The following is a 15,970-nucleotide window of genomic DNA, read 5'->3' on the forward strand; positions in this document are numbered from 1 at the left end:
TAATAATTATAAAAATAATTATAATAAAAAGGAGAGAGAGAATGGAGCACTCCTTTTCATTACCTTTCCTCTTTTATATCATTACTGCTTTTTTTTCTGTTGTACTTCTTCCTATCCCACACCTCATTTCTTTTCCCAAGACTACCTTTCTGTTTTCCTCAGTGGGATTATGGTCTCACTGTCTTGCATTCCTGTTGTTTCTTCCCATCTATAGTTACCTTAATGACTTGGACCGCATAGCAGATTCGGCCTATCTGCCAACTCAGCAAGATGTGCTTAGAGTTCGAGTCCCAACAACAGGGATCATTGAATATCCATTTGACTTACAAAGCGTCATTTTCAGGTAGAAAAAAGTTTAACACTCATTTGTTTTGTTTCTTTTGTTTCCTTTTATATTAGTAATACCATATATAGGATATTGGTTAAATCTACACATTATTTAATGTTTTTAAAATTTGAGCTTGGTGTTAATTTTATTTTCATGTTTTTGTCCATATATGATTAGCAGCTGTTGTTAAAGGTGTCAAGAGGATGAGAGACATATTTGTCTTTTTCTGAAGGCAGTTATTATTGATAGAAAACTGGAAGCAATTTTTCAATAAAATTAATAAAAATGTTCTATTATGAATAATTGCAACATGGAAAGGTACCACTTCTGTACTTAATTTTTATAGAGAAGTGATATTTTGCAAATTTAATGCCATTCCTACAAATAATTTTCCCTTCAGCTCATTCTGAGAGCAAATACAATTGCTGAAGAATAACTATGCAGTTACAAGTTAGACACCCGAGTGTCTAGTTACATTGAGATCCATAATAAATTTGGTGTACACTCTGCCAGCAAATTCGAGTTTTTATTTTGGTTATTGACAAACTCAGTAAATACAGATTATATTCTATTTATACTCTTAAAATTAGGCAGCCTTGTCAAGTTTGGAATTTTGACTGTCAATTTCTTGGGTAAATGGCAGGCCATCAACTTAATTCTGTGGAAGTGTTTCTGCTGAATATACAGAGCATACATTCTAAAATCATGACTCAGAATCATAAGTGTTTTGAATAACAGAAATTTGAGGGCTTTGAGACCCATAATAATTCAAATTCAGAAAGCACGTTGAACTAAAAAGCAAATATGATAACTTATTTATTTACAACACATTCCATTAGTCTTTAATATGAATCGTAACAGTTTCAAGAAGAACCAAATTGTTTTCAACTAAATTATTGAATTCAGTGTTTCATGTGTTTGTATGTTTATCTGCAAAGGTATTTGTGGAGTTGATGTCATCATTGTTAATTTTGCAGAATGGTGGATGTAGGAGGCCAACGATCGGAAAGAAGAAAATGGATACATTGCTTTGAAAATGTCACATCTATCATGTTCCTAGTAGCTCTTAGTGAATATGATCAAGTGCTTGTGGAATCCGACAATGAGGTAAGCAAGCATTAGCATAAATCACCAGTTTTTAAGAAAAAATACTTTCCCTAAAATTAATTTTAAATTTTATTTGCAAATTGATTAAAACACAAGTTTGTAGAGAGCTTTGGTGTGTGTGTGTATTTTTACATGTTTATTTGGATATTAAATTTTTTAGACCAGTAAAGTGTAATGATAGATTGAATACTTCATGCTAAACAGCAAAACAGAAGGTTACTAGTCCTTTTAAGACATTTTCAAAGCTGACTGGCTTGTCCAGTCCTGGTTGTTTTCCAAATGTCTACCAGTTGTATGCAACTGCATGGAATGAAACAAGAAGTTCTACATGGATTAAAATGCTAATCCTCAAATAATATGACACAAACTGATCTCTTCCATGGAAGGTCAGTGGAACCCATCTATTTTGTGTTAAAGGTGGAATAGCTGACTGTAGAGAAATGTTCTTATTTTAACTATTGGCATGGTTAATGTTGTGTAGAGAGCCATAAAAATACAATTGGAATTAAAACAAAATTCATAGGTTCTTTGCTAGAACAGACCCTAAAGTAGTAAACTTCATTCCATTGACTTAAAGTATAGGATTTATATTGGCTTATATTTCCTACTTGTGTTGCTATTTCAAAGAATAACAGAAGTAAAAAACTCATGGGTAGTGATACATGCAGTAGGAGAAGTGCAGGAGTACTCAGTGTTTTGTATACAGTTTTAAAAAGTAGGGGGGAAATTTAATAATTGGAATTTTTCTTTCATAAAGACTATTCCCATTATTCATCAAACTTACTTGAGTTACAAACCAGCACTGTTTTATGCAAGTTTTTAGCGTTCATTTACAAAATTTAGGTGAAAAAAAGAAAACATTTTAATGTTTTTCATGACTGTATATATATGTTGATTTCATTATTTAAGAGAACGGTTGACATACCAAGGTAAAACAGATATCCCAGGGCAGTCATGATTATATTCTCAATTTTTTCAATATTAATTTTTTCAAAAAAGACTAGGAGTTCTGAAAGCTTTTAAATTTATATTTTTCCCATAAAAGAAAGAAATCTCATTACAGTCTTTATATCATCAGACAAAAAGTACAACTGCTACAAAGAAAAAAATGTCAGTTGCTTATATAGTGAATATATCTTCTCATTTATTTTTGCAATTTTTTTTAACTTGGCAGGTATCAGAATGCTTTTATTTTGTTTTGTAAGACATATATTTGATGTTGTGGTCCAAACAGTAATGGAGTCTGACAATACATTATAAAACAAAGCTTTATTGAGGAAGTAAGAAAGATGAACAACAATTCCCCCATATAGCAACTCACCCAATCACCTATAGTGAGTACAGGATCATAAGCAATGCCATGGCTCTGGTGGACTGCCAGGGACATTTGGTGTCTGGGTCATCTGGCAGAAACAGCCAATCATGCAAATATCTTTTAAATGTGGAAAAGAGTTGTGACAATGTAGGTCAGGGGTAGAGTGTTGGCAGACTGTCTAAGATACCAATATTGTTTAAGGGAGAGGGTGTCAGAAGGCAAGATGTCACTTCCACCCTGTAATTCTCTCAAATCATCACTTGACATGGAGTTATAGGCAAGGGTGTTATTTTGATGGGTTGTTAGTTATATAAAAATCTAGGTGAGGTTGATATTCCAACACCTACAGGGTATGTTATACAGTCAGAGGTTGAAAGGTGGTGTATCATGAGACAGGTACTGTACCTCTATCAAGTATCAGTTGTGCAGGCATCTGGGAGATAATTACTGTTATGAATGGAGAGGAGAGCTTAAACAAGTCCTGCCTTTGACTCAGATTTCTGACAGTAGCTCTGTTTGGGGTGGCCTGCAACCCAGATCGCTCTTGCTAGTGGGTTCTTAATCATGGCTGATTAGGTCTATTACAAAATGAATTATTTATTTAAAAGACAAATTTAACAGATACAAGACTTTAACAGATTACTTACTATACAGGATAAACAAAAGAAACACTACTAGTAAATAAACAATACAGTGCACAAGTGAGGTATCTATTATTACATATAGTATAGTATAGATTAGGATTCAATGAATCTTACCATCCAATTTCTGATGGGACACACATAGGATCCTTTCCTCTCAATTTCTGGAAAAGTAACCATGAAGATGTGTCCAAGCTTTGGGAAGAAGTCTTATGCATTTCCAGGGAGTGTGTAGGAGACTTCTGCCTCCATGAAAGTTTGTGTAGTTTTTATAGTTATAAAAGTAGTGCCTTTCAGTCAAGGATTCCTGACTTATCTCTACATCTCGCTCTCAAGGCAAGGGATGTTTATTATCAACTGGGGATCTCACCTCCCTCAGTAATTCATATGAGGGAGGACAATGTCTGGAGCTATGCACCAGCTGATGGACAGAGCAGATAAGCTTTTTTGGGGTAGAGGGGGGATGTCCTGCCACAATGGCTACTGCATTTTCCCAATTGCTGTGAGGATTGCAGAGGATGTGAAAGAGACTACAACCAGCTTTTGTTTCTATCTAGTGGCCCCAACCTCAGTCAGGGAGTGGCTTGACATGACTGGAAAATGTTTTCCAACACAGTCCACAGCCCCATCCATTGATATGAAACAAAACATAAATAATGACAATAAAGTAGATAATTACAAAATGTACAGCCAAAATATTTTGACAGATGCTCAGAGATCTGGGAACCAAGAGGTAAGCCATGACCACAATTTGCAATTTCCCCAATCAATATCTTCAGTTGCTACCTGGTACAAGGGCTTTAGTTGTTCCTGGATTTTCCTAACGTCAGTCTCAATGCATAGATCTTGTCTGACAAAGACACAGCAGGTAGTATTTACTAATGTGCAAAAGCCATCTAGTGTAGCTGTCAAGTACTCTGAAGCTAGTGGGTTTGAACAGTAGTCTGTGGTACTTGAGCAGCTTCTTACTGCAGTGCTTGGATAGCATCAATTGTTATATTTTCTATATTTTCCAGAGTAGCAGAGAGATTGATGATTGCTTTCTCCAGCTCAGAGACCCCCTAGACAAGGAAGGAGGGTCCAGGGAAACTGGTGAAATATGCATCCTCATTCGACTAAAGGGTTAAAACCACACCAATGTCGCAGGGCACCAGGATAATTATGGACATGGGTCCTGAAGAGGTTTACTTCAACATGCATTGCAGGCATTATTAGTCTAGGTGCACAGACCTCCTTTCTCTCTCCATGGGAGAATTTTCATAGCACAGCTGCTGCACAGCCAGTATAGGCCAGGGGCACCTATTTTGATAAGGTCACAGCAGCAAGTGGTGTCTTTCAGGCAACTGTCAATATTGGCATGGTAGGTTTGCATGATGTAGGATGGATGCTGCTGCATGATTTATCATGGGACAGATGATAGCCCATAATGTTTTGAAGGGCATAGAATTCTGATCCATGAATTACCAAAGTGACCGTCGGTAGTCAGTGTTTGAGAGACTAGCCTAAACAGAGTAATATCTAACAAAAATTTTAGGTGCACAGCACCACAATTCCACTAATACCAGCATTCCTACCACAGGAAAACCTTGGTTCACAGATTGTGGTGGGTTTAGTGCTGGCCAAACTGCCAGTGCACAAACTAGAATTATTTACTCATTTCTTTCTGTGAGATAGGGTTAGGAGGAAGGCAAAGCAGGCTCAAACTTTATAAGGTATAAAGAAAAACTTTATTAGCAGAAACTAAAAGAAAAAATAATAAGAATCAGAATAAAACCTTCAGAACACTTCTTCCCTCACATCCTCTTTTCTTTCACACTGACAACGTACAGAAACAAATCAGTCAGTTTACCATCTCTAAAATAGTCTTTCTCCAGTTCATTCAGGGAGAGGAGTCTCGTCATGCTATGGAGACTTCTCCACAAGAAAACAGTTGTCTTGTGGCTTCAATGTCACAGTGAATAAGCCACCCAGGAGAATGGAAATCTGATCACTGTGTAAAAGTCCTTCCCCTCGACTCAGTTTTCCCCACAACTGTTTTCAAGTGTAGCTGTCCCTGAGACTTCACCCTAGTTCCCAAATTGCTCAGATGTTAGGAAGAAGCCTCTGGGATCCACTACATGGAGGTGCATAAAAGATAACAAAAGAGGCTCTTTCCCCCCTGGGGAGAATCTGAGGTTTATTTCTTGTGGGCTTCCAGAAGCGAAGAGAGGGCAAGGTCAGGGGATATAGGTCTTTTCTAGGGTCTGTAAGGGGGCGGGAAGAAATTGGATCTCGGCCAATTAAGCATAGCCAGAGGGGAGAGGGACCAGACCACAGGACACTATAGGGGTCACGGAATCTACCATTTTCAATACATCTAGTGAGTTACATCATCTCCCTGTTTTTTCGTTTAACAAAGTTGTGGACACACACATTTAGAGAGCTAGGAAATTGCAGCTTGGCAATTCCTTTCAGGCCTGGATTTCTCCTGTCTCTCAGGTCCATTCCCAGGCTGACAAGCTGACTACAGCTTCAGTTAAGGGAGGTAGTCTCCCAGAGTGATAACTTGGTGAAAAACAGAAGGGAATTCATAATGAAGATTAACACCTGGTGTCTTTCCCATGGGACATCCGGACATGCTGTCCCAGGGGATGTTTGTCCCAATCGTCCAATGAACTACTGTCCTGTCCTAGCTGCATGTAACACACTTTAAATACGGGATGCCCGTACAATAAAGTTGGACTTTTTTCCCAAAAAGAGGTCCGTGTGTGTTACTGTCCTTTCTCTCTCTTTGCAGCGCAGTAACCACACAAAGTTGAAGGAAGGATATTAGGCTCATCTTGATTCAAATTATGATCTTGCCCACCACTTGCAGTTAGTGGGAGACTTAGATTGTTCTAGGTTTTTCATCTCTATGTGATTGACTACTGAGGTAGAAGGAATGAGACCATTAATAGCCTTGAAAACCAAGTGACGTAGGACCCCGAACGCCATTATTACAAGGAAAAGAATAATAAAAATTAACAAAATTGTTTTAACTATGGAAGTCCACCACCCTGTGAGTCCCCAGCCTTTCAACAGTTCATTGAACCAATCCTCAGATTCTTGCTTCACTTGTCCAATCAAGCTGTTCATGCTTCGGAGGGCAGCGTGGATGTTAGGAGCTCTCAAGGTTAGGTTCATGCAGCAAAGTCCTTCAAATTCCTGGCACTCATGTCCATGCAGCAGTAGGAGAAAATCTATAGCAGCACGATTTTGTAGTGTGGCCTGCCTGGTAATTTCCTCGTCTTCTAGGAGGGAGCTGATGGCAGTGGATGTTAAGTTTGCCTGTTTGACTAGCCAACACTCTAGGTGGCCCAATTCACCCAGAGCTTTGGCTGCAGAGACCCATGGAAGAAACAGGGACACAGCAATTCTTTTTGACTTGGCCCAATGGAAAATTTCAGAATCACAGTTTGGGTCCAAATTGTCTGCACTTCTCTTTTGGATTTTATTAGCCAATTTGTTTTTGTGAGTCCAATCACTAATTAAGGTTTCGTTGGGTGCCAACAGGGACAACCGCCCGAAGGTGCATGGCCCTCCTAAGAGCTGAGAAGGGATCCCTCCCCATGCCTTATCTCCACAAATCAAGAACAATCCCCTAGGGAGGCTTTTGGGGGTTGAATGAGTTGGGGTGTCAGCTGCAATATGGTTTAGAATATTATACCAGCTTTTGGCAGTGAATTCCTCACAATATTGCATTATGTTGTGGAACACTTTTAAGCGAGAAGGTTTTGGGAGGATCATAAAATGAATGCAATATTGTGCTGGGTAGGAACCCAACAGCTCTAATTCTTGGGGTTCCTGGGCTGCTTTGGGCAAACTTGGCAGCAACTCCTCTATGGGGTTCTTACTCATTACAGCTTGCTGCCTACGATTTTTGTATAATGAAATGGTGTGTGACTTGGGAAGTTCATTGGGCATCTGTGTTTCAAAGCTGGCTGAATATTCTCCAGCCTTCAATGGGACTCCTACCAGGCAGGTGGATATAGGGTCTTTTGTTGCTGCAGTGGACAGACATATGTTTTCCTGTTGGAGTGTCTGTGCCAGGGTCACCCAGATATTTTGATGTGGCTGAGGGACGATTCATGCAGCTGTCAGACTGTTCAGTGTTAACAAGAAGACAACTTGGATGGGGTTCATCACAGGACTGAGTGGAGGGAAGGTTTTCTCTAAAAGGAAAGACAAACGTTATAAAACCTGTTACAGGTCTCTATCTGCTGGAATGTTGTCCTCTATGAAGATTTCCTTTCCGTTTTTCGGCGGTGTCTTCTTTTCGAAGCCACAGCCACTTGCTCCTCGTTCCCTTCAGTTGGAGCAGGATGTTTGGGGACATACGGTTTCACCCACTTTTGGGGAATCCACGAATTGCCTGAGGGAGTGCATACGCCACGTCCCCAGGTAATGAGCTCATAGGGACCTTTGGTTTCCCAGGTTTCTGGGTCCCTAATCAAGACTGGTGGGTGTTGGGATAACTTGAACTGTTTACCACTGTTAAAGTGACGTACCACAGGTGGACTCATGTTCTCAAATGAACAATTCAGAAAATTGATAATAAACATGGCTTTGCAGAGCTTCTGCTGTGGAGACATCCACGCAGTTGAACTGCTCTGTTTAGCCAGGACCTGCTTGAGCGTCTGATTGGCTCGCTCAACTACACCTTGGCCTGTGGGGGAGTAGGAAGTGCCAGTTTTATGTTCTACTCCCCACTGCTGGAAGAATTCCAGGAACTCCTTGGACTTATATGCTGGGCCCTTATCAGTTTTGATTTCCCTAGGGATCCCCAACACTGAAAAGGCTTGCACTAGGTGTTGTTTGGCGTGCACAGCCCTTTCTCCTGCATGGGCAGAGGCATAGACTGTGCCTGAATATGTGTCAATGCCTACATGAACATATTTGAGGTGACCAAAACTGGGAATGTGTGTGATGTCAGTCTGCCATACCTCACAACTGCCAAGACCTCGGGGGTTAACCCCCATGCCCATTGATGGCATGGTCTGGAGTTGACAGCTGGGACAGGTGGCCACAATGGCTCAAGCCTGACTCCGTGTTAGCTGGAACTGGCGGATCAGACCTGGCACATTCTGATGATATTGCTGGTGGCTCAGCTTTGCCTGTTGAAAGATGTCAGGGAGGTGTTCTGGTTCAGCTGGGGTTGCTTGTTCTGCTGGGGTTGCAAGGGAGTCTGCCTGACAATTCCCTGATGCGATTTCGCCTGGCAAATTGGTGTGTGACCTCACATGCATCACATAGAACGGATGTTCTCTATGGGAAATCAAATAAATTAGTTTTGAAAGCAACCTGAAAAGCTGCTCATTCTCGATGTCTCTGAGCACTGCCTGCTCCGCCCTGGACACTACTCCTGCTACATAGGCTGAGTCCTTTACCAAGTTGATTGGCCACGAGAACTTCTCAAAGGCTCTAACAACTGCTGACAGTTTGGCTACCTGGGGTGATCCCTCCACAAACAACATCAGCTTTCCAATGCTGAGTCTGAGGATTTCTCCAAGTCATTACCGACTTGTGGGAAGCCCTGGATGCATCTGTGAACACTGTGAGATCTTTGAGTGGTCTCCGACTCCTCACGAGGAATGAGGTGGAATTCCTCATTAAACAGCTTGTGAGACGGGGCATGGACTGATATTTGTCCCCTATAGCTGTCCAGAGATAATTGGAAACTGGCGTTGCTCTGGAGCAAATGTTCAAACATCTCTTTAGTCAATCTCTCAGGAGAGTTCCTCCACTCCTCAGAAAGTTTCACTGGGAGGTGAATACATGTGAAGTCACAAACAGCCAGTTCATACAGTCTCATCCTTGCTTTCTGAATCAGCTGAGCTATCAGCTCTTGTGGCTTAGTGATGGTTTTGGATCTTTGGTGGGAGAGGAAGACCCACTCTATGATTAAGAGTGACTCTCTCTGCCCCTCGATCCATTGGAATATCAACCCGTGTAAGTGTGGCAGTTTTCCTAGGACAATGAATTTGAAGGGCAGCTCGGGCTGGAAACGATGAGCTTGCCTCTCTCCTAAAGTCTTTTGTACCTTTTCGATTGCAGTCTTTGCCTCTGGGGGTCAGTTTCCTGGGAGAAAGCAGCTCTCTCTCCCCCTTCAATAAATTGAAGAGAGGTTCTAGGTCCTCATTAGTGAGGCCTAGCCAGGGCCTGACCCAATTCAAAGACCCACACCAGGAATGGAGATCTGCTAAGGTTTTGGATTACAATTAATTTCCAATTTCTGCGGAACAATGGTCCGTGCAGTAATTTCCAAGCCCAGGTACTTCCAAGGTGGCATCCTTTGGACTTTGTCCTCCTGCAATTGAAATCCAGCAGAGGTTAAAACCTTAACCACTAGGTCAAGTGTGTATTGGAGTATAGAGTCATCAGGGGCACACACAAGCACATCATCCATGTAGTGTAAGATGACGGCTTCCCTTCTCTGAGCATGCACTGGGGACAGCAATGAGGCCATGTACCACTGGCAGATGAAGGGACTACATTTCATTCCCTGCGGCAAGACTTTCCAGTGGTAGCACTTCATTGGGGCTTCTCGATTGATGGTAGGAACCGAGAAGGCGAACCGTGGGGCAACTTCTGGGTGTAGGGGAATGTGGAAGAAACAGTCTTTGATGTCTAGAACAGCCAATTGCCAATCTTGGGGAAGCATCGTTGGGGAAGGCATCCCAGGTTGGAGTGACCCCATGGCCTCAATCACTCTGTTTATTTCCTGAAGGTCGTGGATCAGCCACCACTTGTCCTTCCCCGTCTTCTTTATTACAAAGACCGGGAAATTCCAAGGGCTGATTGTCTCTTCTATGTGGCCTTTGGCCAATTGCTCCTCCACAAGCTCCTCAAGCTCCTTGAGCTTCTCCTTACTCATTGACCACTGTGCTACCCACTTTGGGGTGTCATCTAGCCATTTCAATTTATGGGTAGGGCGGTCTACAGTGGCCGCCTCTAAAAATCCTGGGGAGTCTTAGGAATAATCAATTTCACTCCCCACTGGGACATGGTGTCTCTCCCCCATAGAGGGCATTTATAGTCTGTAACAAATGGACAGACACTGGCCAATTTCCCATCTGATCCTTCAATTTGAACGATGCTTTTTGATATTTTTGCCAATATTACTCCTCCTACACCTTGGATTTTGCCAGCCACAGGTTGTAACTCCCAATGTGACAGCCAGATCCTCTCGGGTATGATAGTCACATCGGCGCCTGTGTCCAGTACCCCTTCCACATGGAGATAGTCTGATCCCTGGGTTAGGTTGCATGCCAGAGAAGGTTTGTCCTCACCTACCACTTCTGCCCAGTAGACTTCAGGTGATTTTCCATCTACTGGGACCTCCACTGGAATGGGAATGGCCTGGACGAGGATTTGTCCCTCGACCAGGTAATATGGTGGTAGAGGACAGCGTTCCAGGAGAATGAGGCAGGTTATGCTTCCCTTGATGGTCATGGGAACCACCTCAATCTCTAGGGGTGTGTGTGTGTGTGTGTGTGTGTGTGTGTGTGTGTGTGTGTTGTGTCCCCAATAACAAAATACTCACTGTCCAGTTTCATGTGGTTTAACGTCACGACCTGTGATGACTGTCCAATCAGCTGACCTGAAATGAAAACCTTTGGTAGTCACGAGCCTAAAACGGCCTTGTGGATGCCAAAGCTTGTTAATTGAACATTTGACATTTTGATTGTCCTGCATCCCCACACCCTGTATTCTATCCTCCCCCCATTTTTTTTTCAGAGAGAGACTTTTGTCAGTGTGGAGTCCACAGTATTTATATCTTTGCGCGTTATTGTGTTAATGGTGGGTACGTGCTATAGATCTAGTTTTTTTTTTTTTTGGTCTTCTCTTTCTGGTTGTGTGGACAGTCTCTGGCGAAATGTCCTGGCTTCTTGCATTGGAAGCAGATGATGTGCTGCAGCTACTCTGGTGACATTGGTTGCTTCTTTGCTCCTGGTGTCACAGCTGCCGTGGTCTTTGGGTGTGCCAGTCCAGGATTTCTCTCGTGTCCACTGAGCAGTTCTGCTTTCCTGGCGCAGGCTTCTATCATCTGTGCTAAGCTAGGTGCTGGCTCGAGGGGAAGGCTAAGGATAACCCTGCGGCAGGTTTCATTAGCATTCCTCTGAGCCATCTCCTTAATCAATTCGGCTTGTTCCACCAGATCATGCACCTGCCTTTCTACTTGCACATGAAGACGATTTACAAACTGTGAGAAATTCTCAGAAGCAAACTGTTTAATGTTAGCATAACTACCCTTGGCATCCATTGTTGGTAATTGATTAAAAGCCTTTTCTGCAACATTGCATATTTTTTCCAGGACAGACTTGGATAGTACTCTGGTTTGTTTCTCAGGGCAATGCCAATCACCTTCCCCACATAGGTGTTCATATGTTATGTCATTATCATCAGCATCTTTCGCATCCTCAGAGCTTTGTAAAAGCTCTTGTAAAAGCACTTTCAAAGATCTTTTCCACAGACTTTCCCATAGATCATATTCTGAGGGAGTTAACAGACATCAGAAAAGATCCTTGATATCATTTGGAACTAGTTCATTTGAGCTAAAGGTGGCTCTCATCATGCCTTTAAAAATTTCACTATTTCTGCCAAATTCTCTCTGTACTTTACAAATTTCCTTTTTATCTTGATAGGACAAAGGCTGATAACTTCTCTTGCCATTTCTCCTACCGAGATAAACCACGGGGGCCACTGATGGTATACATTCTTCTCCCAGGTTTTGACTTCCAGGGCTGGGCACCCCCCCCCACTGGGCCCGGGAGGTTGCCCACCCTCCCCCACCACGGGGACACCATCTGTCCCACAGGGGCTGTGAGCTGATCCCCCCCCACCCCCATCCCCACCGGCACTGAAACCAGCAGGGTCTCCACCCCTCCCCCAGCTCCCGCAGCAGCTTGGAGGGCAGGCATGTGAAACCGGAGCAGGGGAAGGGTAACCGTGGGAACCAGGGTTACAACATGTGGAGGTGTGTTTGCAGGGTGATGTCATGCAGGGCATGCTCTTGGAGGAGGGAGGGGGCAAGGCAGCCGAGGGCAGGAATGGGTTATGGGAGGTGAATGGGCTAGGGGCAGGGACCAGAGGGTAAAAGGGATTGTGAGATGACAGAGGAAACATGTGGCTGCCAACATATGGGACCCCCACCACTCACTCTACAATGCCCCAGGGACAAGCCGCATGGCCAGCGCCATCTTGGATCTTGCCCCCAGCCCCTTCAGGCTTAGCCACATGACCGTTGCCCTGAAGGGAACTCACCTCTATAACTTTCCGAACACTGCTCTGAAGCGAAAACATTTGAGAGGGAAGGGTACAAGGAAGGAGGGCTGACAATTTTTGAAAAATCTTCAGAACCGGGATACTGGGGAGAACTCGAGCCCAGAGCAGCTACGGCTATGCCAGGTGCCCTGCGGTTCCCGGGGTGACCCGTGGGTCCCCTCCATTTCTAGGTTATAGGGTTTTGGAGAAAGGGAAGGTGAATCCGGGATGCTTTGCTGTTGCTGACTGTTGTTTTCTGTCTGAAGTAAAAGTTTTCGAATTTGTAAGAACATCGGGAGGAATAGAGAGGATGTTTCATCTCCATTTTCCACTTTTAAAGTTAATAAATCCACTATTTCATCCCAAAATGAAAGTGAATTTGTATCTTGCAATTCAAGGTCCGATTTTTCAACAGACAGCCAGCTTGTAAAATATACTAATCTTAGAGATTAAAACATCTCCCGAGCTTAATATTTCCCTAAGCTTTGAACTTGAACTCTTTTGTAGGGCAGATTGCTGTGAGCCTATGATGTTTAGTAACAATCTGCCACTATATCTACCCCAACCACAGTTAAAAACACAGAAAAACGTTGTTAAAATCTGCTGAGTATAGCACAGTTTCCCGGCTCTCCCAGTGTGCCCGCTGTGGTTCTGATGTTAATTCCGCTGCTCTTGTCGGCAAGACCCACGCGCTGTCGGAGCCGCTTTTGGGATCGATTCCGCCCAGCAAAGCCACAAAAAAACGCGGAAATTGCCCGCTACGGCTCTGAAGCTGATCAAAGCTGCCCCCGCCGGGCGGCGCGTGCCTGCCCATGCCTCCGCGCCATCCCGCTCACGCCGCCGCTTCTCACGCACTCCACCGCGTCTCGCAAGTGGTGCCGCGCTGGCTAAATGCCACCGGTGAGACCCTCCGTGGAGCTCCGGGAAACCCACCCCGCCGCTAACGGAGGCTTACACTCACCCTTTATCTTGCAGGCATAGACTTCTGTGTAACTGTAGTGGATCTCCGGCCAGAACCGACCTGCCTGGGCTACTGACAGGCTCCCGATTTGTCCTTAAAGTCTCAGAACTGCACAAAAAGCAGCTCAAAGAAGTTTAAGGTAGTTGATGAGCTCAAAGGCTTATTGAATCACGAAAATGGGAGTCACAGCCGGTCGTGGGGTTCTCTAATCTCTGTAGAGACCCTTTCATGTTGAGCGCCAACTGTGGCTGTCCCTGAGACTTCACCCTAGTTCTCGACTTGCTCAGATGTTAGGAAGAAGTCTCTGGGATCCACTACATGGACGTGAATACAAGATAACAAAAGAGGCTCTTTCCCCCCTGGGGAGAATCTGAGGTTTATTTCTTGTGGGCTTCCAGGAGCAGAAGAGGGCGAGGTCAGGGGGCATAGGTCTTTTCTAGGGTCTGTAAGGGGGCAGGAAGAAATTGGATCTCGGCCAACTAAGCATGGCCAGAGGGGAGAGGGACCGACCACAGGACACTACAAGGGTCACAGAATCTACCATTTTCAATACATCCAGTGAGTTACAACATTCAAGGGCTCACTCTTTGGCCAAGGGAGTGCACTTTTAAGGATGAACTGTTCAGAAGCAAAGGTTCTCTTCAATCTATCTCTGAGATCATCTCTGGGAATAGAGATCTTCTTCTTCCCTGGGGGCAAAGGGTCTTCATCACTCTCCTCTCTCTCTGTTCAAGCTTCTCATCAAATCACATCTACTTCAATATCTGCTTGTTCAGCATGGATGCCTTTGCTCATATCTACAATGTAAACGTTTCACCCCCCCCAAGCTTCTATGACTTATTGGGATATTCAGTATATCATAGTCCATCACCATAGCTTACAAGAGAATTTCAGCTTAAGGCATCTCCTCATCTTCCTATCCCATCTGTGACCTGACTCTTTCTTCTTTACTGACCTCGATGTCTCCATGTTGTTTCTCTGTGTGTCTTCATGTCTGTCCTTTTCTTTCACTCAAGAGAGAGAATCGATGTTTGCAGGTTTCATCTGTGCAGTGAAAGAGTTCATATCTTGCCCAGGCAGTGGCTGGAGAAGTTGGGATGGAGTATTTCAGGCCGCACTGGGGGCTGTGCCAGGATAGCAGGGGCCCAGTGAGAAACGGTGGTTGCTGCTCTGGTTGCATGGCTGTTTTCTGGCTTTTGCTGCATTCATTTCCAGCTGCAGTGTGATGGTCTTCCCTCCCCCTGCCCAGCAGCTGCCAGGGCTCTGCCTGGTCTGTGCCAGGCTGCGCTGGCCATGGCAGAGGGGGCTTGGCCTGGCCCATAGCTGCTCCTGGGGCTGAGTGGTTTCTGGTGAGACTCACCAGCCGCAGCACTCCAGCTGAGCCACAGACCAGTCTGGCCACTCTAGGGGGAAGGGGAAGTAGCTAGGATCCCAGCAGCCGATGGCCTCCCCGTGGGCCATGCTGGGCCTGGTCCGGCCAGACTAGTTACCTACTCGGAAGCTGGAGCCTAAAGAGGGATTCCTGGGGTTTTTTCGTTTTAAAATGTGTGTTCACAGAGGCTTGTTCAGCTTTCTCAGTGGTTTAACAGGTTGTCAGTTCTCAAAACCTATCACTGATTGGTTTTTGTTAGACAGAGGAAGCTCTCAGCAGTTCCTTTCAGAAAAGTAATTTCCGTGGGTGGTCTCTCCCCTCTTCACCAAGTGTCAAATGTGCAAAACCAGCACAGCAGGAAGCTATGTATAAATCCAACAATTCCCTTCTCGACATTCACCAGTGCCTGAGAGAATTAGCAAGTTAGGATACCAATCAGCAAAGTTCTGGTGGACCTCTTGGGGAAGAGTGGCTGCAAAGATGCTCGGCAGAAAAGAACCTGGGGATGTTGGTCAACAGTTGGCTGAATATGAGCCAGAAGTGTACCCAGGTGGCCAAGAAGGCCAATGTCATCCTGGCTTGTGTCAGTGTCGTGATTTAACCCCAGCCAGTAACCAAGCTTCATGCAGCCACTCGCTCACTCCCCCACCAGTGGCATCTGGGAGAGAATCAGAAGGGTAAAAGCCAGAAAACTCATAGGTTGAGATAAAGACTGTTTAATAGGGAAAGCTAAAGCCATGCACACAAGTAAAGCAAAACAAGGAATTAACTGCTTCCCATGGGCTGGCAGATGTTCAGCCATCTCCAGGAGAGCACAATGGTTACTTGGGAAGACAAATGCAATCACTCCAAATATCCCTCCCTTTCTCCTTCTTCCTCCCACTTTATATATTGAACATGATGTCATATGGTCTGGAATATCCATTTAGTCAATTTGTGTCACCTATCCCAGCTGTGTCTCATC

At 44.2% G+C, this 15,970-nt stretch overlaps 2 protein-coding genes across 4 annotated transcripts in view; one reads left to right on the forward strand and one right to left on the reverse strand.

The window, feature by feature from the left end:
* LOC148220230 (guanine nucleotide-binding protein G(q) subunit alpha) overlaps positions 1-15,970 on the forward strand; it is a 250,727-nt gene that overhangs the window by 210,943 nt on the left and 23,814 nt on the right. For all 3 annotated transcript variants that reach the window (XM_088155628.1, XM_088155629.1, XM_088155630.1), the window contains exons 4-5: positions 215-343; positions 1,306-1,435. In XM_088155628.1, the coding sequence (XP_088011754.1) occupies positions 215-343; positions 1,306-1,435 (259 nt within the window). The remainder of the gene's footprint in view (positions 1-214; positions 344-1,305; positions 1,436-15,970) is intronic.
* Positions 5,250-7,495, reverse strand: LOC148220232 (syncytin-A-like; the record flags this gene model as incomplete). Its single annotated transcript, XM_088155631.1, has 1 exon — positions 5,250-7,495. A coding segment is annotated over one exon (1,275 nt), but the record flags the coding sequence as incomplete, so codon positions are not given.

This window comes from Sturnus vulgaris, chromosome W, assembly GCF_052056855.1.
Source record: "Sturnus vulgaris isolate bStuVul1 chromosome W, bStuVul1.hap1, whole genome shotgun sequence".
Classification (NCBI taxonomy): Eukaryota; Metazoa; Chordata; class Aves; order Passeriformes; family Sturnidae; genus Sturnus; species Sturnus vulgaris.